The sequence below is a fragment of the Capsicum annuum genome, chromosome 3 (genome assembly GCF_002878395.1).
Source record: "Capsicum annuum cultivar UCD-10X-F1 chromosome 3, UCD10Xv1.1, whole genome shotgun sequence".
Lineage (NCBI taxonomy): Eukaryota > Viridiplantae > Streptophyta > Magnoliopsida > Solanales > Solanaceae > Capsicum > Capsicum annuum.
In genome coordinates this window covers 46,922,153-46,946,628 of record NC_061113.1, presented here as the reverse complement: position 1 = coordinate 46,946,628, position 24,476 = coordinate 46,922,153, and the positions used below count along the sequence as shown (strand labels likewise).

Sequence of the window (24,476 nt, the reverse complement as noted above, 5' to 3'; positions counted from 1 at the left end):
TTTTTTTTATTTTTTTCTCATTTTTTATTGTTGTTGTTGTTGTATTTAATATTTTATATATTTTATTATATTTTATATTTATTTGTATCATATTATATATTTTAAATAAATTTATTATTTATAGTTGAATAGTTTAGCCATGAATACATACAATTTATAATTTATATACAAATAAGTATATTGATTAATTGTATTTTCTTGAGATTAAAATATATAAATATGCAATGTGTCATTTAATGAAAATATATTGTTGGTATTTGTATTTTAAATTTATCATTTATATATGTATATAAACAAGTATCATTTTGTATGTGTATGATTCAAATTGTATAAACATGTATCATTTGATACAAATGTAACATTTGTATTTATACGATTTAACATTTGTATTTGTATAATTTATCATTTTTATATTTATTGTTCAATTTGCATCAATAAAAAATAAATTGTATCAATGAATATAAATACAAGTATTCGAAGTAAGAAAAATAATTATTATTTTTTTGTTTAAAAATATATATAATGTTGTCAACTACAAATTCAAAAATAAACAAATAAAATTACAAGTACAAATACAATGTGGTCTATTTAAAAATACAAATATAAGAAATTACTTAAAATTACAAGTGCATCGACGAAAGTAGAATACAAATACAAATACAATAAACTCACAAAATACCAGTACAATATCCAGTCAATTATAAAATACAAATACAAATAATTCTTTAAAATATAAGTGTGAATCGTATAAAATATAAATGATGGTGCGAACTAACAAATACAAGTGTGAACTATAAAATAAAATACAATTGCAACTATAAAATACAAACACAATACAATTGTATCAACAAATACAGATGTGAATACAAATACGATAAGCAGTTGTGATATTTACTTATCATTTATGATTTATACTCGAGTAATCATATTTTTCGAAAATACAAACAATAATGAGAAGGAAAATAAGTATAAAAAAGAAAATTAAAAAAATAAAAATAAAAAAAAAATGAAAAAAGGGGGAAAACATGAAAAAGAAATTTAAAAAAAAAGCAGAAAAGAAAATAAAAAGAAAGAGAAAAATAGAAGTTGAAGATAGAAGAGGAAAAAACGAAAAGATAGAATTGAAAAATAAAAATAGAAAAAAACACGTAAAACAATGAAAAAAAGAAAAAAAAAAGTGATGATGAATACAAATATAATGCGTGATTATAATATTTTCGTTCTCATTCATGGCTTGTATGCGATATAGTCATATTTTTTGAAAATACAAAAAATTATAAAATATAAAATGTAGTTAATGTATTAAGTTTTATATAAATACAGACGACTGAGTAAAATTAAATACAATAACTATGAATTAAACACAACGACTATGAATTATAATATTGCAAACTGCGACTGTGAATGTCAAACTTTATGCTAAAATGTGGTTGTTTCTGAAAGTCTCCCTTATTTTTATTGGAGAAGCGAAGGGAGGAATGTGCGAGAAATATTATAATAACATTAGAAATAAATAGTATAAAATTTTTAATTTTAACAAATAAAAAATGAAATGTTGGTTTTTTTCTGATTTCTAAGGATTAGGTATGAGTTATTATTTTTGCTGATGAATTCATCTATCTTTTCTTACATACATAAAACTTATTTTTCTACATTAATAATAATAATAATATATCTATTTTACTACTCGAATATGATAAGAAGGAATCCAGTTCAAATAAACCTTCGGCATATTATAGTACTTATGATAACTTTTAAGGCATTCTAGATTTCAATCGGGGATGTTATAATTTTAAGAAAAATAGAAATAAGTGTTTAATTGAAAAATTAATAACCTGTTATAAAACAAGAAAGAATAAAGAAGAAGGGTAGAGAGAATAGAGAGAGTGATTTTTATTTCTTCTCTTGAGGGATGATTTACAATGAAGGAGCCCTTCTATTTATAGGAGCAATTTGCCCCTAGTTTTACACTAAAAGACAAATACATCAAATCCTGATAGACATCAAATAGATTTTGATAGACATTCACTATAATTGATATAAATCATAACACTGCCCCTTGAATGTCTAACAATACGCATATAGGCTGCCTCATTAAAAATATTACAAGAAAAACCCAGTGGGACAAAACCTCGTAAGGGAAAAAGAGTACAACGCGTATTAACTCTCCTTAATAAGAACATCTTTGAATCTCTGCATTCCGATCTTGTGCACCATCTTCTTGAAAATTGCAGTTAGAAGAGACTTGGTGAATAAATCAGCCACATTGTCACTTAAACGAATCTGTTGTACGTCAATATCACCATTCTTTTGGAGCTCATGTGTATAGAAGAGCTTTGGAGAAATGTGCTTTGTTCTATCTCCTTTTATGAATCCACCTTTCAGTTGTGCTATGCATGCTGCATTATCTTCATATAAAATTGTGGGTACTTTGTCATATTTCAAGCCACATTTTTCTCGAATAAGATGTATTATGGACCTCAACCACACACACTCTCGGCTTGCTTCATGAATAACTATAATCTCAGCGTGATCCGATGAAGTGGCTACGATAGACTGCTTTGTTGATTTCCAACATATGGCAGTACCCCCATATATGAATACATAGCCTGTTTGAGACCGAGCTTTATGCTGGTCGGATAAGTACGCAGCATCAGCAAAACCAACAAGATCGAAACTGCAATCTTTAGAATAAAATAAGCCCATATCGGTAGTTTCCTTTAGATACCGTAATATGTGTTTGATCCCATTCCAATGTCTCCTAGTAGGAGCAGAACTATACCTTGCTAGCAAATTTACTGAAAAGGCAATATCAGGCCTTATAGTATTTACAAGATACATTAGTGCACCAATTACACTAAGATATGGTATTTCAGGACCAAGTAGTTCCTTATTCTTTTCTTGAGGTTGGAATGGATCCTTATTCACATCAAGTGATTGAACAACCATCGGAGTTCTTAATGGATGTACTCCATCCATATAGAATCGTTTCAACACCTTTTCTGTGTAGGCAGATTGATGAACAAAGATGTCATTTGTCAAATGCTCAATTTGCAAACCAAGGCATAACTTTGTCTTTTCGAGATCTTTCATCTCAAATTCTTTCTTTAGGTAATCAATTGCCTTTTGAAGCTCTATTAGAGTTCCAATAAGGTTTATGTCATCGACATAGACAGCAAGTATAACGAACTCCGACGTTGTTTTCTTTATAAAAACACATGGGAAAATTTCATCATTCGTATAACCTTCTTTAGGTAAATATTAACTAAGACGGTTATACCACATGCGTCCAGATTACTTCAAATCATACAATGGTCTTTGTAATCTAATGAAATACATTTCCCGGTGCTTTGAACTATATGCTTTCGGCATTTTAATTCCTTCAAAAATTTTCATGTATATGTCATTATCAAGTGATCCATATAGATAGGTTATTACCACATTCATCAAATGCATTTCAAGTCTCTCATGGACAGTGAAACTAATAAGATAACACAATATTATTGCATCCATAACTGGTGAATATGTCTCATCATAATCGACATCAGGCCATTGTGAAAATCCTTGTGCAACAAGGCGTGTTTTATACCTTTGTATTTTATTTTTCTCATTTTTTTCGTACAAAGACCCATTTATAGCCAACGGGCTTAACACCATCAAGTGTTTGAGTTATAGGTCCAAAAACTTCACGTTTGGCAAGTGAATTCAATTCAGATTGAATTGCTTCTTGCCATTTTGGCCAGTCATTTTGTTGTTGACATTCTGTGACAGATCGAGGTTCAAGATCCTCACTGTCTTGCATGATTTTCGTTGCAACATTATATGCAAAGACATAGTCCACTATTATTTCAGATCGATTCAAATTAGTTTCAACATCACTTGAATTTATGGATAGTTCCTTATTTTCTTGAGTCTCAGGCTTATTAATTCCTTCAGAGATATCAACATTGCTCAAATCTTGAACTTCCATATGCGGATCTTTCATAGTGTCATCTTGACCATTTATTTTTCTTTTTCTAGGATTTCGATCCTTAGAACCTAATGGTCTGCGACGCTTCAAGCGTGCTTTAGATTCATTAGCTATGACACTAGTGGATGGTCCTTTAGGGACATCAATTCGAATTGGGACATTCTCTGCAGGAATATGTGATTTAGTGATCCTTTTCAAATCTATAAATGCGTTCGGCATTTGATTTTTAATTCTCTGCAGATGAATAATCTTTTGTACTTCTTGCTCACAAATAGAAGCACGTGGATCAAGATGAGATAGTGATGAATTTTTTTATAAAATTTCTCTTTTGATATCACTATCTTCTCCCCCTAATTTTGGGAAAAGTATCTCATTAAACCAACAATCTACAAATCGAGCAGTGAACATATCTCCCATTAATGGTTCAAGATAGCGAATAATAGAGGGTGATTCAAAACCAACATAAATTCCTAACCTTCTTTGGGGACCCATCTTGGTGTGGTTTGGTGGTGCTATAGGCATATATACACCGCACTCAAAAGTTCTCAAGTGAGATATTTTAGGTTCTTGACCCAAAACCAATTGCAACGGAGAAAATTTATGATAATTTATCGGTCTAAGACGAACTTGAAGCATCCAAAATTGTATGACCCCAAAAAGAAGTGGGCAACTTAGTTTTCGTCAGTAATGGTCTTGCTATCAACTGCAGCAAGGTCATTTTGAGTGTGAACATGGGGTACAGAAAGTTCCACTCTTATCCCAATCAATAAGGAATAGTCATTAAATGCTTGAGATGAAAATTCTGCAGCATTATCAAGGCAAATAGACTTAATTTAATTATCAGGAAATTGAGCCTGTAATCGTATCATTTGTGCCAATAATTTTATAAATGTCAAGTTGCGAGATGAAAAAAGGCACACATGAGACCATCTAGAAGAAGCATCTATTAGGACCATGAAGTATCTAAACGACCCACTTGGTGGGTGAATTGATCCACAAATATCCCCATGTATGCGTTCCAAGAATGCGGGGGACTCAATCCCAACTTTTGTTGGTGATGGTCTCACAATCAGCTTGCCTTGATAACAAATATTACATGAAAATTCACCATTCGAAAGAACCTTCAGGTTCTTTAATGAATGCCCATTTGAATTTTCTATTATTTATCTCATCATTATTGATCCTGGATATCCCAGATGATCATGCCAAAGTACGAAAGTATTGAAATCAGTAAACTTTTGGTTTACTATAGAATGTGCCTCAATTGCACGAATCTTTGTCCAATACAGGCCAGAAGATAAAGCAGGGAACTTTTCAACAACACATGTTTGCCCAGAGACATTCTTGGTGATACCAAGATATTCAAAATTCATCTCATTAAATGTCTTGATATGATAACCATTTTCACGGATATCTTTAAAACTCATCAAGTTTCTTCGAGACTTAGGAGAAAACATGGCATTGTTTATGATGAGTTTAGTTCCCTTAGGCAAGATTATAATGGCTTTTTCGAAGCTTTCAATCAAATTAGCACTACCAGAAATTGTAGTAACATTAATCTTGCCCGTGTTTAGATGAGAGAAATATTTATAGTCTTTGAATATCGTATGTGTAGTGCCAGAATCAATCAAACAAATATCTTCATAATTGGACAGGTTACTTTGAAAATTATTCATATCTTCACATAAAATGACACACACCAAATATATATTAAATCTTTATACAAAGTGAAAGTTTATACTATAAGTAATTGTTAATCACACTTTACTAAGTAAAAAAAAATGTTCAATTAGAATGTGATTAGCTTAGCTTAGCATTTTATATCTTCTCCACATGCATGCCAAGTCAATTCATTAAAAACACAATAGTTGAAACAAATTTAAAAAAATAAATCCAAGCTTGATATGAAGAAAGTGACAATCAGGAAGAAGTATACGTGATAGCTCTCTTAATCGGCAAGATAATTTACTTTACATTACAAGACAACAATCAACAGAAGGAGCCAATAGCCTCAGGAGTTTGATATACAAAATAAGTAGCAGTAGAATTGTTACATTATTTAAGAAATATATATAATAATATTATATTGCATGTTAAACATTCTGACATTGCACCTTGGGAAAATATATATATAATTTATACCCTTCTATATAAAAAGATTGCATACTATATATATGCATGTCTACATATCACTACACTTTATTCGTTTAATACTAATTAACAGTCATACTCTATTCTGCATATTTATTATATTTACCATGTACAATATAACATATTAATATTGATATAACAGTGAACTCAACTGTTACGTATATCGTTCTTTTTTTTTTTCAATAAATAATGACAAAATTAAAATTTGATTCAACTCAATAATAAATTACAATATTAAAAACAATACTCATGCAAACAACTATTTTTACATGATTCTTTATTCTCCAACTCTTATCAACAATTTAAAAAAAAAATTAAAAGCATTCATTCTTTCATGTTTACGGAACCATCACCAATCAAGTGATCAACCTTTCCTTCAGGGTGCTCGTAAAAGTCTGCTACATCCAAGCATGTGATGTCAACATTATTTTCAAAGAGAAAGTTAGACTCGGGATTTCTTTCTTTCTTCTTTAATGATGCTTGATAAAGATCAATCAAGTACTTGAGAGCACGACAATCAAGTGAATAATGTCCTTTTCCACCACATCAGAAACAAGTAATTATTTTATGTTTCTCATCTTTTCTCCTTTTGTTAGATGAATTTGATTAACACCCGGAATAGGGTTTCTTTCTTGGTCATCACGACCACGTCCACGACCAGGGTTGCGACCTTTTCCATGCCTAGCATGGTGAGAGTGCACATCATTCACCTCAGGGAATGGTGCAGATCCAGTTGGTCGGTTTTCATGATTTTTCATCAACAAATCATTATTTTTTTCAGCCACGAGAAGATGAGAACTCAGTTTAGTATACTTCTTGAAACCTTTTTCTTGATATTGCTGTTGTAATAGCACATTCGAGGCATGAAAAGTGGAGAGCATCTTTTCCATCATATCATTATCATTGACCGTCTCTCCACAAAGTTTCAATTGACAATAAATTCTGATCATGGCAGAATTGTATTCATTAACAGACTTGTAGTCTTGATATCTTAGATGCATCCACTCATATCGTACTTTCAGGAGGATGACCATCTTAAGTGGTCAAGCCTTTCTTTTAGGCTATTCCACAATACGAGTGAATCCTTAGTAGTAAGGTACTCAATTTTTAGTACTTCGTCAAGATGATGATGCAATAAAATCATAGCCTTAGCACGATTTTGACTAGATATTGTATTTTCATTCTTTATGGCATCTCCAAGACCTATAGCATCTAGGTGGATTTCAGCATCCAACACCCATGAAATATAGTTCTTGCCCGAACTTTGAAGGGCAACGAACTCACACTTCGTAAGATTGTTATCCATATGGAAAAAGGATGAAGTAAAAAATAATACCTTAGGCTTATCCTTCAACTTTGAGACGGTAGAGTCTCGTGCTGATAGCTTGTTATAAAACAAGAAAGAATAAAGAAGAAGGGTAGAGAGAATAGAGAGAGTGATTCTTATTTCTTCTCTTGAGGGATGATTTACAATTAAGGAAGCCCTTCTATTTATAGGGAGAATTTGTCCCTAGTTTCACACTAAAAGACAAATACATCAAATCCTGATAGACATCAAATAGATCTTGATAGACATTCACTATAATTGATATATATCATAACATAACCATAATTAGACTTGTTTGATTGAAAGAATTTTCTTGTTGGACAACTACTATGAATAAATAGATTGCCTTTTCAAATAATATAAAATTGATATTATTTAAAAATTATCATTTACCCCCCCCCCCCCAATACACACACAACACACAAAAGATTATTTTAAAATGAAATATACTTCTCTTATATGTTGACATGGTAGAGAGAGCCATCTACACTTTTCTTGAGAGAGATAGAAGTACTCATATTTCTTTTTATTTATTTATGTTTATCCCCGTTAATTATCAAAATGATACAAACGTCTTCTCTTCCACTTCATCTATTTCATCAGATTTAACACTTAGAACAACAACAATGATTACTACATCCTTCATTTTCGCCCTCACAAAGTTTTACAAATCATCCACCTGTTCAAATCATATTTTTCTTCTTTTAATCACTTTTTTTCATCATCTTAATTAAAGCCATCTATATCAGCATTTTTCACCGTTGTCATTACAATTACCATCAGTGAGCTATCATAAATTAATTTAACTAACAAGTAATTGAAATTAAATCACCCAAATGCTCCAATTCGCAAAAGAAATAACTCAGTTGGGTATGAAAATAGAAATTAGCAAATTAAAATCTTTGATGAAAAATTTATTCGGCCAATAATAATGCCCAATTTTGATTATTTATGTACTTTTTGGTTACTAAAATACGCATATTTGACTCACTATTCAGCTCAAACTTCTTTTCTTCTGTCATTCATTCTGCAACATTTTCTTTGCATTTTCAAATTTCGTTGACATCATCTCATCGTAGGTTTCACTTCGCCAGCCGCCACCATTGAAATAAAAAAGGTTCCAACAATAACAAAAATAATTAATACGATAGAATTTTCATTTTTTCTACGAGAAATTCAAATATTCTTTTAATAATTTTTCTCCTTTTTGGTATCTTTTCTCTATGTTTTTTATGCTACTCTATTAATTTTTGTAAATACTGAAGAAAATAAATGGTAATGGGCAAGGCCATATAAAGTTTAAAAGAAATTGAATGACAAAAAAAATGAAGTAAAAGAAGAAAAAAGTGAGGATATAAGCAATGACTTCTCAACACAATAGGGATGTTAGGACGTATCATTCAATACTTAACGTATATCTAGGTGACACTTTTTAAAGGGATGTATAGTTCAATGAGGAGGGGGATAGCATAGGACTCTTACAAAGTTCATGTATGTTTTATAGCAATTTTGGCATAGTTTAGGTATGTTTTGAAATATTTTTCCTAAAGTTTTGCCAAAGTTTAAACAATTAAGAATACTTATTTCAAACTTTAAATGAAGGACAAAATTTCTCTAGTTCGAATAATTCAAGGAAAAATTGACTTATTTTGTCTTGTTTTGGAGCAATTATTACTAAGAAGGGAATTTTTGAGTTATTTGACTTGTTGAAGGATACATTTAAGCTAATTGACTAATCGTGAGGCATTTTTAAGCAAAAAATATAATGAGGGTAAAATTAACATATTTTGAATAGGTTAGAGATTTTTTGGCCATTTTTTCAAAATTAAATACTTATCTTAAGATCATCCTAAAAAATTCCTGAAATTGAATGAAAGAATAAGCTAATGTGTAATCATAGATTTTCAAATGTTTTGGAAGTATCATACTTGGGTGAAGTTTGAATTAAGATTTTAAAATGTATTTGGGTATGATTTTTCAAAACATATTTCATTTTTTAAAAAAAATTATACATATATAACATGACTTATACACATAGATTCTAAAATCTATCAAAAACATTCAACTATAGCAAACAAAAATACTTGCTATATCATATATGGAAAACCTTCATTAATGATGTTCATTATCATTGTCACAAATCATAATTCAATTTACATGTAAGGTTGGGATAAATTATCATTGTTACTGTGAACTAGATAATACAAATCCTAAATCATAATAAGAGATTTTAGTTAAAAAAGATTATTAATATCACTATTACTAGTTATTACAATTCGTTTAGTTACAACTTATTACAAACATCTATCAGCGTGTATAAATAAATAATAATAAAGATTGAAAATGAAAGTCCTCATTACCAGCAAATATTATTCAATGTAGGAGATAAGAGTTCTCATATATAGGCAAGGGTCTATAAGTTTGATTTTTTTAAAATATAAATCAAACAAAATAAATCTATGTTAACAAATAATTAATATATATATATATATATATATATATATATATAAAATTTAGGACAAATTTTAAAAGAAACAAATAGTTATATCTTAGGACTAAAAAACAGGTTTAAAGCAAATCTTGAGATTTGAAATCTGGTCTCCAATAAAATGAATAATTTTTGTCGCTAAAGAAATATATGGCAAAAAAAATGTTTTCAAAATCTATGATAAATGGGTCCTAACTTTCAACCCGATTCTTCAACTTAAGAGAACCATTCAATAAAATGATAACACATGCAAATAATAAATAATTAAATTAAATAATTTTTTTCTATCACTCTTTAATATAATAAATTTTATATTTTAATAAATAAATTAGGTAATGAATAATATTTAATAGCAAGGATAAAATAGATACAAGATGATAATTATTCATTGATATTTAAAATTGTGGCATTTAAAACTATTGGATATCTATTATTAATAATGTGAATAAGTAAAGATAGGTGGATGGAGTTAAGATATTATAAAAAATCATGTTCGTAATTTGCCCTGAACAGTGCAGCATATAGTTCTGCATTAGACCTTCGATTAACATGTGGGGGGATGAAATTTTATTATTTAAATCTGTACGAAATTTTGAATTATATTAAATTCAAAATAGATTAGTCCCAAATAAATATTACGGATTAATATAATTGGATTTATTATTTAAGTTCAAACATGTATGAATTTAATTGAAGTCCAATTTTTATTGGGCTAGTTCATTAATTTGGGCTACAAATAATGAGCCCACATTACTAAGCCCAAGATATTGTCATATTCTAAAGACCCAAATAAGTGTCACGTGTCAAATGACGTGGCATGCCAAGTCAACGGAAGGATCCAATAGGATCATGCCGCATATCAAAAAGGCGTCACGTCCCTCAAATCTGGTTGTCAAACGAAATTCATCTTCATCATGACTCTTTCCCTTTCCACAACTATAAATAGGTATCTCATAATCCAGAAAAGAATATCCCAGAACTCTAACAAGAAGTAAGAGAAAGCTCGTGGATCAAACGCTGCAATTTCTCTACAAAGCTCGGGCATTCAAAGTAAGTTCATCAAGATTTAAGATCAAGATTCATCAAGATTCAAGATCAAGACCGCAATATTCAAGAACAAGCTCAAAAGCCCTTGAATTCAAGCACAAGTCATGATCAAGTCCATCAAATCAAGTTTAGATTCAAGATCAAGTTTTAAGCCCTTGAATTTATATTTAAAATTTATATTTGAAAAGGCAAATCAAAGGATTCATAAAAATTGTAACACTCATCAATAAATTAATTATTGCAATATTTTCTTGTGTCAAATTATTTATTCGATCTCAAAAATTTTATTGTCCAACAACATGCATTTCTTTTACCAATTTCTACTTCCTCGTGAACAAGGTACTTGTGTCTTGTACCAATAATCAATAAAATATCCAAGTATTATTAGTGAACCCAATGACAAGTCTCATTCATATTAAGCTGATATTGATAAACAGAAAAAACAAAACAAAAATGACTTGGACCATGCCGCCTTGTGTCATTTGACTCACGTGCTTGAACAATAACCACGTCCTTTTCCCTAAAATCCTTTCCTAATTACAAATTTAAAATTACCATTTTGGATTAATTAACTAATTTATCTCATTAACAATAAAATATTACTCCCTTCAAAGTTTCTCCATTTTTCACGTATATAAAAGGCTTCAGTCTTCGTTTAAACTTCAAACCCCATAATAGAATAGTCCAATTTTTTTTTAGAAAAAAAAAAAAAAAAACCAAAAATTATTCTGCATTCAAATCTTGAACATGGATTATTCATGGGATGAACTTCTTTTTCATCACAATTCTCTTCCATTTAACGTTAACGACACGGAAGACATGTTACTTTTTAATTTTGTTGCTGAGGGTGGCAGTAGTACAACAAATTCTTGTTCAAGTTCTGGCATAAAGGAAGAAGAGGTCACTTCATACGAAGAACCCGAAAAGGAAAAGAATTATAGAGGTGTTAGAAAGAGGCCATGGGGGAAATTTGCAGCTGAAATACGTGATTCTACAAGGAATGGTGTACGTGTTTGGTTAGGTACATTTGATAGTGCTGAAGAAGCTGCTTTGGCTTATGATCAAGCTGCATTTGCTATGAGGGGGTCGATGGCGATACTTAATTTTCCCATAGAGATAGTGAAAGAGACTTTGAATGAAATGAAGTGTAGGTTTGATGAGGGATGTTCGCCCGTGATGGAGTTGAAGAAGAGACATTCCATGAGAAGAAAAACCGCGAGCCGCTCGCGGAGAATCCGGGCAAGGAAAGATCATGAGTCGTCTAAAAATGTTGTTGTGTTTGAAGATTTGGGTGCTGAGTATTTGGAGGAATTATTGATGTCTTCAGAAAGAATCACAAATTGGTGATGTTTCTCCTCTGTTTGTTCACAGTAGCAAAAGCTACTGCTCTGTCTAGATAATCTTGAATGAGGTTTAGGCCATCATTTGTTTGTTTCTTTTCGCTTTTTTGATGACGGGAAAATGAAGAGGAGATTACTAAAAATGTGGAAATTCAGATGTCAATCAACTAAACTCCTAGGATTTTCCTTCTTCCCGGGCCTTCATTAATTCGTTGATGACTTTATTAATTTGTGGTTCTTTTCTACATACAAAAGAGCTAATGTTTCGTGTTCCATCTTTTTGTTTTTGTGACATGCTCAAAAATGTCCATTTCAACAGTAAAGTTGAATGCTTGCTTTGAATTTTGATAGGTGCTAGCAACTGAATGTATCTCCATATCAAATTTGACTTGTGTCATAGAAGAAAAAACAAAAGTAAAATAGTGGACCTTCAATTGAGTTATGAAATAATATGAGCTTTCTGAGACCTTAACTCAGCTCAAGAGGAAGAGATCCAGAAATCGAAGAGATACATAGTGAAGAGAAGGTGAAGAAGAGGACTATCAATCTGATTGTATTACATTGATTAGTTGTAATTGATACATGTTCAAGTACTATTTATAGATCATCTATATGGTTAGTTACAACTAACTCTAATATTTAACAAGCTATGAGTTAGTTATAACTAACTTATTGAATGCAACTAACTTTTGGAAAGTAACTAACTTTTGTCTAGCTTACTAACAATCTTCTTCTTCTTAACACTCCCCCTCAAGCTAGGAAGGGGTGAATATGTCACACATTCCTAGCTTGGAACTGAGACTGGTATGTTGTACTCGACTAAGTCCCTTAGTGAACAGATCTGCAGGTTGTTGTTGTGTTGATATGTATCTTATTGTGACCCTTCCTTGTAGCATCTTCTCCCTGATGAAGTAGCAATCTATGTCTATGTGCTTAGTTCTCTCATGATAGACAGGGTCAGCAGCTATCTGAAGAATTGACTTGCTGTCACTAAATATTTCAGCAGGAAGTTTCAGCTCAAGATCAATCTCTTTCATCAAACCTAGTATCCACACAAGTTCAGCTGTTACATCTGCCATGCTTCTAAATTCTGCCTCAGCTGAGCTTCTAGACACAGTAGTTTATTTTTTGGATTTCCAAGACACCACAGAGTCCCAATCTTCACAAGATACCTAGGGATTGACCTTCTAGTCTGAGGACAAGATTCCCAGTCTACATCATAATAGGCACTTACCTGACTATTTGTACTGCTGGATAGAAGCATTACTTGACTTGGTTGATTCTTGATATACCTTACCACCCTTATATCTGCTTCCGTATGAGACTTTTTGGGATATTGAAGGAACTGACTTAGTGCTGAACACTGAAAGATATGTCTGGTCTCTCATAGTTAAGTACAAGAGCTTTCCAATCAGTTTCTGATAAGCTCCTTGATCAGCAAGAGGGTCACTCTCCGATTTTCCTTTAACATACTCATCAAATTCCACTGTATTCAGCTTTGCATTATAATCAATAGGAGTTGTTGTAGGTTTGGTTGCTACCAATCCAAGATCAGACAATAGTTGTAGAGCATATTTCTTCTGATGCATTAGGATCCCTTTTTCAGACCTTGCAAACTTGATGCCAAGAAAGTATCTCAATTCTCCAAGATTTTTTATTTTGAAGGCTTGTTGTTGGTCTATTTTTGTCTCTTCTATTAGTTTTAGGCTTTCACCAGTAGTCAACATACACAAGTATTAGCACTATGCCCTTGTTTGTTCTGTTCACATATAGAGATGGATCATATTTGCTTTGAATAAACTGAAACTTCATCAAAACTTCTGAGAGTTTTGAATTCCACTATCTAGGGGCTTGTTTCAATCCATATAAGGATTTGATAAGTCTACATACCACATTATCCCCCTGACTTCCAAAACCTTCTGGCAAGCTCATGTATATCTCATCAGTAAGATCTCCATTTAAGAAGGCATTATCCATATTCATTTGATGCATAAACCACTTTCTCTTTGCTACAGTAGCTAATACTGTTCTCACTGTCTTCATTTTAACTACAGGTGAAAATGTCTCCTTGTAGTCTATACCTTCTTTTTACCTATAACCTTTGGCAACTAATCTAGCCTTAAACCTTTCCACCTCTTCTGTAGCTTTGTATTTTATCTTGTACACCCACCTACATCCTATAGGTTTTTTCCCTTTAGGTACTGTGATAATATCTCAAGTGTGATTTGCTGTAAGTGCTTCAATCTCATTTTGCATGGCAGCTATCTATCTAGTGTATTTACAAACTTCTAAATATGTAGTGGGTTCACAGTCAGAGGAAGAAAAAGCAATAAAAGCTTTATAACCATCTGATAAACTATCATAAGCTACATGGTTTGATATAGGGTAGGAAACATCTTTGTAGATGTTAAGAGATACAAAGTCAGATATCTACTCTACACTAGTTCTTTTCTACCTCTAGCTGACTTTTTTTGATTCTGTACCATGGGAACAGATGGTACTAGATCAACCTCAGCTTTTTGAGGTTGTTCTTGTTCTGAACTTTGAGGTGAGATCTCCACAGGTTGTGATGAAGCATGTGAGATATACTGAGGCTGCATGTACCCTTATGCATCACACAAAATAGTTTGTGAAGGCTCCACAGGAAACACATGTTGAGTGTACTCAGCCTGACTACCCTGCTGCTTGAATAGGAAAACATCCTCTCTGAATGACACATCTCTACTAATAAACACTACCTTGCTAGCTAGATCAAACAACACATAACCCTTTTGAACTTTAAAATATCCCAGCAAAGCTGTGGCTTTAGCTCTACTCTGTAGTTTATCCTGTTCATTTAGCACTTTTGCATAGCATAGACAACCAATGACCCTGGGATGACTACAATTTGGCTCTCTTCCATGTAACCTTGTATAAGGTGTTTGAAATTCTAGGGATGAATTTGAAAGTCTGTTGATGATGTACACAGTAGCTACGACACAATAACCCCACAGATGGATAGGAATTCCTGCCTGAAACCTCAGTGCCCTTGTTACCTAAAAAATATGTTTATGCTTTCTCTCAGCTACAACATTTTGTTGAGGGGTATAAGCACAAGTAGTTTGATGCACAATGCCTAAAGTTTTAAATATCTGAGTACATACTGAATTAAAAAATTCAGTTCCATTATCAGACGTTACTACTTTAATAGTTTTGTCAAACTGAGTTCTAACATAAGCAATAAGCTGTTGAATCAGTACACATACTTCACTTTTAAGCTTCAATAAAAATACCTAAGTAAATCTAGAGAAATCATCCATAATTCTCAAGAAAAACCTTTTTTCATTCATAGTGGAAACTTTATAGGGACCCCACAAGTCCATGTGCACAATTTTAAAATAACCTGCAATCTTAATGCTGCTAGAACTGAAAGGTAACCTATGTTGTTTTGCAACAGGACATACTACATATTTTTTTACAGTATCACTTACAACTTGACTATTCTCAGGCACTAGTTTTTGTAGTATGTTAGTAGATACATGACCAAACCTTTGATGCAACACCTGTACTTCTGCATATTTGGTATTTTATTTGGTCATACATGATCCACCTGCTTCACCACTTGGCACTACATTGACTGCATTCTTGCTATGTTGATCTCCTAGTAGATATAAGCCTCCTTCTAGTCTACCAATTTTCCTCACCCTTCTAGTAGAGAGATCCTGGAAGACATAGAAATCAGAAAAGAAAGTCACTAAGCATTGCCACTCTTTGGTCACTTTAGGAATTGACAGAAGATTATATTAAAGTTCAGGCAAGTGATACACATCGGTAATAATATTTTCTTCAGTCAGACAATAACTTCCAACATGATTAACTATGGTTGTATCACTATTTGGAAGGTACACTTGTTTAAGACATCGAGGCTTAGTTATAGATTTTCCATCAAGCATACTCAAATCAGAAACTATATGATTTGTTGCACCTATATCAATTATCCATTCATGTACTATAGATGCTACCAAAAAAGCATTACTAATACCTGCCACATTAGCTGACTCAGGTTTATTAGTTTCCTTCCCTATTTTGATTGATCAACTGAACAATCTGTGCATATTGTTCCTTAGTAAAGGCTATATTTCCCACTTGATTTAGTTGAGACATTTGCACCCCTGAGCTAGATTGTCCTCCAGTATTCTGATGATAAGAGTATTGTCCTGAGATAACATCTTGATCTAGTATTGCATTGTAGGTTGTACCTTCTTCAACTCTAGGGTTCTTCTTGTTCTTGAAGTCTGGTGGATACCTAATTATTTTCCCATAACTATCTTTAGTATGACCCTTCATTTTGCAAAAATCATACTACACATTGTAGTTTTTCTTTATCTTTGAAACTGACCATTTCCTCCTGTATTTCTTAAGTACATAGCAACATCACACCTTTCTGACATCATGACAGGATTAGGACCAAGAATGTCTACATTGTTAGCCACAGATTTGTGACTTTCATCACTCAAGATCATAGCATAAGCCGGATTAACTGTGGGTAAGGGACTCATAAGCAATATTTGACTTCTTGCTTAGATATACACATCATTTAATCCCATCAAAAATTGAAACAATTTCAGTTTTTGGAGATGCACCACAAATCCTCTTGACTTATCACACTCACAACCAGGTGCAGGCACTAAAGCCTCAAAATCCTCCCAAAGATCTTTCAACTTGGAGAAATAGATGGACGCACTCCCTTGTTTGCATGTAGCAATTTCTTTGTGTAGATTGAATGTCCTAGCACCATCTATCTTGTTGAATCTTTCTTACAAATCATCCCAGACTACTTTATCCACAGAGGCATGCATGATACCACCAAGTAGAGATTTGAAAACTGAATTCATAATCCAAGAAAGCACCACAACATTAAACCTTTCCCACTGGTTTCCTAGTTCTGCAGAGAACTTGTCTTTCGAACAAGTTTCATCCACCAGCCCTAACTTATTTCTTCCTAGTAGAGCAACTCTCATAGATCGATACCAAATAGAGTAATTTTTTATACCTCTCAACTGAAATGATACTATTTGAATACCACTTTGATCTACAGGACTAATAAAAAGTAGGTGATTATAATCAATGACAAGATTGCCATTCTGTGCAACAGGTACAACTTCTCCATCAACAGAAGCCATACTTCACAACTCAGCAATATAACTTGTAATCGCAGACACAAAGAATAGGATATAATATTCAAGAACTTCAAAGATTACACAGGAATTGATGCAAGACTTATCAAAAACTAGCCTGAATGTTAATTCCCAGACCTATGATTTGAGCTATGAGAACCTATCTCTGATACCATGAAATAATATGAGCTTTCTGAGACCTTGACTCAGCTCAAGAGGAAGAGATACAGAAATGAAAGAGATACGGAGTGAAGAGAAGGTGAAGAAGGAAGAAGAAGAGGACTATCAATCTGATTGTATTGCATTGATTAGTTGTAATTGATACATGTTCAAGTACTATTTATAGATCATCTATATGGTTAGTTACAACTAACTCTAATACTTAACAAGCTATGAGTTAGTTATAACTAACTTATTGGATGCAACTAACTTTTGGAAAGTAACTAACTTTTGTCTAGCTTGCTAACAATCTTCTTCTTAATAACAAATTAATTCTACCATCCAAACGGAAATATAGGACACGGACTTGATACAAGGTCCGAGCTAGGAAGGGACAAGAGAGTCCATCCAAATCTTCTTCTCCGAAAAATTCAACTGTTTATATATAGCTAAAATTATTTTTTATGCGTATAATAGATATTGAATTGTCAATTCTTTTTTTTTTTTCATCATGTATTTACTTCTTCCTATTTTGAATCCATAGTGCAAACTCTAACTCTGCCAATGAACTCATACGGTTTTTATAGTTATGCTTGTTCTGCAAATGCAAAAATAAGAAGAGGATGATTAAAATTGAAAACAGAGGACGTAGAGGCTTTTAAAAGTTCCGTTTATGTGATTAAGGTAGTAGCTATTAATTATCTTACCATTATGTGATTAAACTTATTATTTTTATTTTACCCCCATGTCTATCTGGCCACATTTGATACTCTATTCGTCTCAAATTAGTCCATTTAATTTTTATTTTTCATAATTTATTTGACATACTCAATTAAAAGAATAATTACTAACATGACTATTTTATCATAGTATTCCTATTAAATGATATTTATATTATTCCTTGAAATTAATTTTAAAAAAATATAATTAATGCTAAGGGTAAAATGAAAAAAAAAAGTTGTCTTTCTTGATATGTCAAAAATAGCAAATAAAAATAGAAATTTAATTAGAAAATTAATTACAACTAAAAACGAACGGAGAGAGTAGTTGGAATATATAGATTTTGCACTAACTCTTAAGGAAAAAATTAATTAGGAGTGTAATTCAACTAATATATTAGTAATTAATTTTTTAGTCTTCATCTATTGATGTGCCTCTTAATTTTAGAATAATTATTACTAAGGATAAGCTTGAAAAAAATAATTAATTATCTTTTGATATTTTAAACATGTCAACTATTTTGATACAATTTTTTGTCAACTACTTTGAGACGGAGGGAGTACAAAAGATTACCTATTTATTACTCCCTCCTATCTTTATTTGTTCATGCTTGAGTTGCTTGAGTTGATGCATAGGAAGGATTTTATTATGTCACTACTATTAATTACAAATCATCTAAATACTAAAAAATGAATAGTACTTTCACCATTTAAGAAGAATAACCCATTTTGACTTGACACGAAATTTAAAAAATATTTTTAAAAAATCTTGTTGTCTTAGATTAAAGTTATGTTAAATGTACCAAAAAATTCTTTAATTTTTTGATCTTAAACATGTCACGTGAAAATTAAAATTAAAGTATTACCGAAAAAGAAAAAGAACATCTTTTTTAAAAACAAACTAAAAAAAGTAATTATGTTTTTTGAACAAAGAAAATATTCAATTACAAAAATAAAACTATTTTTAATGTACTGAATAAGTGAATATGAACGGAGTAAGTACGATTGGAAAAAATGTGCGAAAATAACCTGTATTTAGGCGAAATTTACAGTTACGCACCTTGAAGACTATTTTTACCGTATTTAACTGGCATATATTTTCCCTTTATCAAACATTTTTTTCTCACGCACTCAATGTGCGTGAAATACACGCAGAGGTTCAAGTGCCAAATATATCATTTAATAGCCATTAGACTACTTTGCGGTGGTTGGTTAAATTAATATCATTTAATAGTTGTTAGACTACTTTAACCCTTTCCTTCAATCTTGGATCATTTCAACCTCTTCTTAAAAGGTTGTTCATTTTTCTTTTTTTCCTTTTATGTTTTACTTCATTCATCTAAAAATAAGGGGATGGGCTCACCTTTTTCAGAAATATTGATAAACTTTTTAAAAGAGAAGGAACCTATGCATGCATATACAATTCCTATATCAAATAGATACAACGCTTATATCATATTGATACACTTTTTAAAAAGAGATGGAACCTATGGATGTATATACAGTACCTATACCAAACTGATACAATGCTTATACTACTTTGATACACTTTTTCAAAAGAGCGAAAATCTATGCATGCATATACAGTCCCTATACCAAACTGATACCAAACTTATACCATATTGATACACTTTTTCAAAATAGAGAGAACATATCCATGCATATACAGGGAACTTATGATTATAAGATGTGTGTAGAAACAATACAATTATTGATATGATGTGTATGTAAGTTGAGAAAATTGAAGGAAAGGTGTCTTTTAAGTCTTGAATGAAGGATTGGTGACATTGTCCAACTTAAAGGGTCAAACATCATTAGGAAACTTGATTAAGCTAATTATGGACTTGATTAATATTTTCAAAACTTTTTTATCTTTTCAAAAATACAAATTAACCAACACTCCTGCTCAATCCAAATCAACCAGTCTCTCTTCTCCCTCTCTCTCGACAGCTTCTCTCAACTATCTCCCAACCAACAGTTCTGCAAAATTCTCTCTTCAATCTCCGGCGACTTCAACCTTCGGCAAAAAATATTCAGGAGAGTTTCCTTTTGACTTTGAACCGTCAATCGACGTGAAGACTTCTCCAGTGACAATAATTTCGAGTTCTTCGTCGTCCCATTTTTTTTTCACAGGTAAAAAATTATGAAGAAATAGAGGAACTTGAGCCAACAACTCTTCTAGTATAGAAATATGGACTAAATAAAACCTTAATTTCTGGCATTTTTTTTTTATTGTTGTACTATTGATCCAAATTTATTGGTGATTTTTGTTCATAGTTGATGTTCTTAGTGTGTGTGTGTGATGTATTGGTGTTGCTAGGTTGATTTGTTGTTTATCTTATAAAAATAATGTTCCAACAGATGAAACATCTGATGCGACAGATGAAAACATCTAATGCAACAGATTAAAATCTGATACAACTATTAAAATCTGATGCAATAGATGAACAATCAAATAATTATTCATCTTTTGTGACAGACGAATCTTCTGTTTGGAAGAAATCTAAACAATATTGATCCAACAAATAACTCATTTTGCAATAGGTGAGTGATATGTTTCAACAGTTCAGTGACCTGTTTTTATTATCTCCAACGGTTTACTCATCCATTGTAACAGGTCAGTTATATGTTGCAACAGATAACATACCTAGTGTAACAGATTAGTGATTTATTTTTCTAGTTTTCAACGTATTACTCATCCGTTGTAAAGATTGGTTATATGTTGCAATAGATAAACTACCTGGTGCAACAAATTAATGATCTATTTTTATTATTTCCAATGGTTTACTCATTTGTTGCAACATATCGGTTATATATTGCAACAGATAAACAACCTGGTGCAACATATTAGTGATCTATTTTTATTGTTTCTAATGGTTTACTCATCTGTTGCAACAGGTCAGTTATATGTTATAACAGATAAACTACCTAATGTAACAAATTAGTGATCTGTTTTTATAGTTTTCAATGGTTTACTCATCCTTGCAATAGTTTGGTTATATATTGCAACAGATAAACTACCTGGTACAACAGATTAGTGATCTATTTTTATGGTTTCTAATGGATTACTTATCCTTGCAATAGGTTGGTTATATGTTGCAACAGATAAACTACCTGGTGCAACAGATTAGTGATCTATTTTTCTGGTTTCTAACAGTTTACTCATCCGTTGCAACGGGTTGGTTATATATTGCATCAGATAAAATACCCGGTGCAATAGATTAGTGATTTTTTTATTGTTTCCAATGGTTTACTAATCTGTTGCAATAGGTTGGTTATATGTTGCAACAGATAACATACCTGGTGTAACAAATATGTGATCTGTTGGAACTGTTATTTTACCATTGTGCATGTTATATTTACTTTTATCCTTTTGTAATGATGCATTAATCAATTTTAATCTATTTTTTGTTCCTATTAATTTAAGATAATATGGCTACCAAAAGAAAAGAAATCAAATGAAGTCCAAGTAAAGAAATAAGTGCAGCAGCTCGGCTACATCCACTACTCTATGAGCTTTCTTTACAAGCGTTATCTCAATCAGGAGTAGAAGATAATGAACACGAGGAGGAAGAATGTCTCAAAAGAGATGATACAAATGCTAATAGCCCTTCCGCCAAAGAGTTGGTCAAAACCTTCAACACTGATCGTTGTCTTATAAAAATGCAGCGCGATGGTGCCACAGATTTAACGGGTGATTTTATGGTTAAGTCTTTTATGGTTAAGTCAGTCATGGAAAAATCTTTTGATGCCTTCAGAAAAATACTTTGAGAACAAAAATTGGATGCTTATTTCAGGAAAAGCTGCTTTGGGCAATATCTTGATTTACCGGAGGACAACAATGCTTGTTTCCAGATAAAAAAGGAGTACGATCTTCTCAAGCGTAGGTTTATGTATGAAAACAAAGACAAGATGAATGAGGTTTGGATAAATTACTGTGGCATGCCTGTTTGTTTTGGTTGGAAAGAGTTTGTCATAGCTACCGGAATAAAATGTTATCCTCCTTGTCCTTCTTAATTTATACCTACTTTGACCCAAAAAAGCACCCCGCACACCCAAAAAATGCAAAGGTAAGTAGAGTGATCGTGAGGACCTGGTCTCCATTATTGGTCCAAGCTTCAAACACAAAATTTGATAGAAGCGTTGAAAGGTAAAGGACTCTCAAAGAAGCACAAGAAATCATTGTGCTTGGTTTGGTTTGTACATAATATTCTTTGGGCTAGAGACGTTAACAACAACATAAGCCCCGATTTAATAAATCTCTCCGAGGATCTTGAGGCATTTAACGGCTATCCTTGGGGTTATGAATGCTACAAAATGACTGTGTAATATTTGTTGACCCCATTAACGCCAAAGACTGTCAACTTATATGGCTTTTCTTGGGCCTTAATGGTAAATATTTCGTTTATCATGATATGATTCATTATTTTTTATTCAATAATGCTTTTGATTTATTGGCGTTATGTTATAGGCTTGGGCATTTGAAGCCATTCCTTATTTAAGACAACAAGTTAACTACCAGAAAAAAGTTTCCTGTCCAAGAATTCTGAGATGGTTGTTGGCCAAAACTGATAAAAATACAAAATTTCTTGATCTTTTCAACCCCCCAAGGAAGCAGTAAGTCCAATTCTAATCAAGTTTTTATTTTAATTAATGATTACGTTAAATAATTTCATCATCATTCTAATATATGTGCTGATTTATTTTAGATTATTCATATGTGGCTTGTTTCGACCAACTGAGAGTTAAAGATGTCATTTTTTCTTATTTTACGGTTTGTGCAAACTTTATTGGACCCTAAGGTCATTGATGGAATGAAAATGGAATTGTTTGGAGCAACAACTATCAGAAGAAAAATAATTTTGGAGGGTGAGCTTGTTGCTTTGATGATGGTAGTGGTAGTGGTGCTGCTGTTCGGGCTAATGATGCTCCTCTTATAATTTTTTAAACAAAAAGCCATTATGATTATGGTCATACTGGTTGTACATATTTTTCTCTAGATTTTGCCACAACTAGAGAAAGTTCTGCATGCAAATGTCAAGACTGCAAGGCAAAACACGATGGAGTAATTAATGCTATTAATGCACTAATTACTTTGGTAAATGAAATGACATCTAAGAGGGGTGTCATTCCATCAAAGAGTATTTCATATCCATACACTCCACTAGAGATCAAGGTGGCTAAGAGAAGAAGGAAAGATACTTCCAAGGCACCATCAAGCATCGAAAAAAGTAAAATTACAACGCCTCTATCTTTGTCTTACTCCGTTGTTCAATGTGCAAGGGCCACAGGAGAGCAACATGAGCTGAAGAAGGTGAATGTATATCACCTGTTCCAACAAATGAACAGGCACATATCTGTGTCAATAGATGATACATTTGCTGAAAATTATCAAATAGATATATACATCTATTGCAACTGTTGTCTAACCTGTTGTATCAGATGCATTATCTATTGCAACAGATGAGCCTTACATTGCAACAAATAGGTCATCTGTTCAAAATTATCGTACTGCTCTGATTTACATGATCGAATTCATCCTAACAGATGATCCATCTATTGCAATATAAGACTTATCTATTGCAACAAATGGACAATCTATTATATACCTGTAATTAGCATTGACAATTTTTGGCTTTCCAGGTGGATGTCATAATAGAAGCTACTGCTGAAGAGCATAATATCACATTTGATAATCCATCAAATGCTTCCAAAGAAGAACAAAAAAGTGGAGTCTGTCAGTTTGGGAGAACGGAAGAATTACCCGTTTGAAGGGTTCAACATCTCAGACGAGGCTCTAAAAAATCTAACCCAGTTGATCAATGACTATTCAGAATGGATTGTCGATGGTCTTTTAAAGCATCGTACATGTAGGTACATAAATCAATTTTTAAAGATATTGGTTAATACAATTCTTGTTGTAAGAATGTGACATTAACACATATAAATCATCATGTTGAAAACAAAATAACAAACACTACAAAGTGAACGAATCGAGTCTTGCTTTTGATATGTTCGACTTTGTTGATGCATATCCCAAAATGAAGAATTGATTCAATTTGATGTCACAGCCCTAAACTTGCTGGAATGATGAGGTTTAAATGTCATACATATTATTA

At 32.0% G+C, this 24,476-nt stretch overlaps 1 protein-coding gene across 1 annotated transcript; it reads left to right on the top strand.

The window, feature by feature from the left end:
• Nucleotides 1–11,661: 11,661 nt before the first annotated feature.
• LOC107866338 (ethylene-response factor C3-like) lies at nucleotides 11,662–12,791 on the top strand. Its single transcript, XM_016712442.2, has one exon. It carries the CDS (start codon nucleotides 11,731–11,733, stop codon nucleotides 12,328–12,330), a length of 600 nt encoding a protein of 199 aa, XP_016567928.1. The 5' UTR covers nucleotides 11,662–11,730; the 3' UTR covers nucleotides 12,331–12,791.
• Nucleotides 12,792–24,476: the final 11,685 nt, after the last annotated feature.

Bases quoted from the DNA above. Each gene is read 5' to 3' on its own strand.
- LOC107866338 (XM_016712442.2), top strand. From the start codon at position 11,731: ATGGATTATTCATGGGATGAACTTCTTTTTCATCACAATTCTCTTCCA.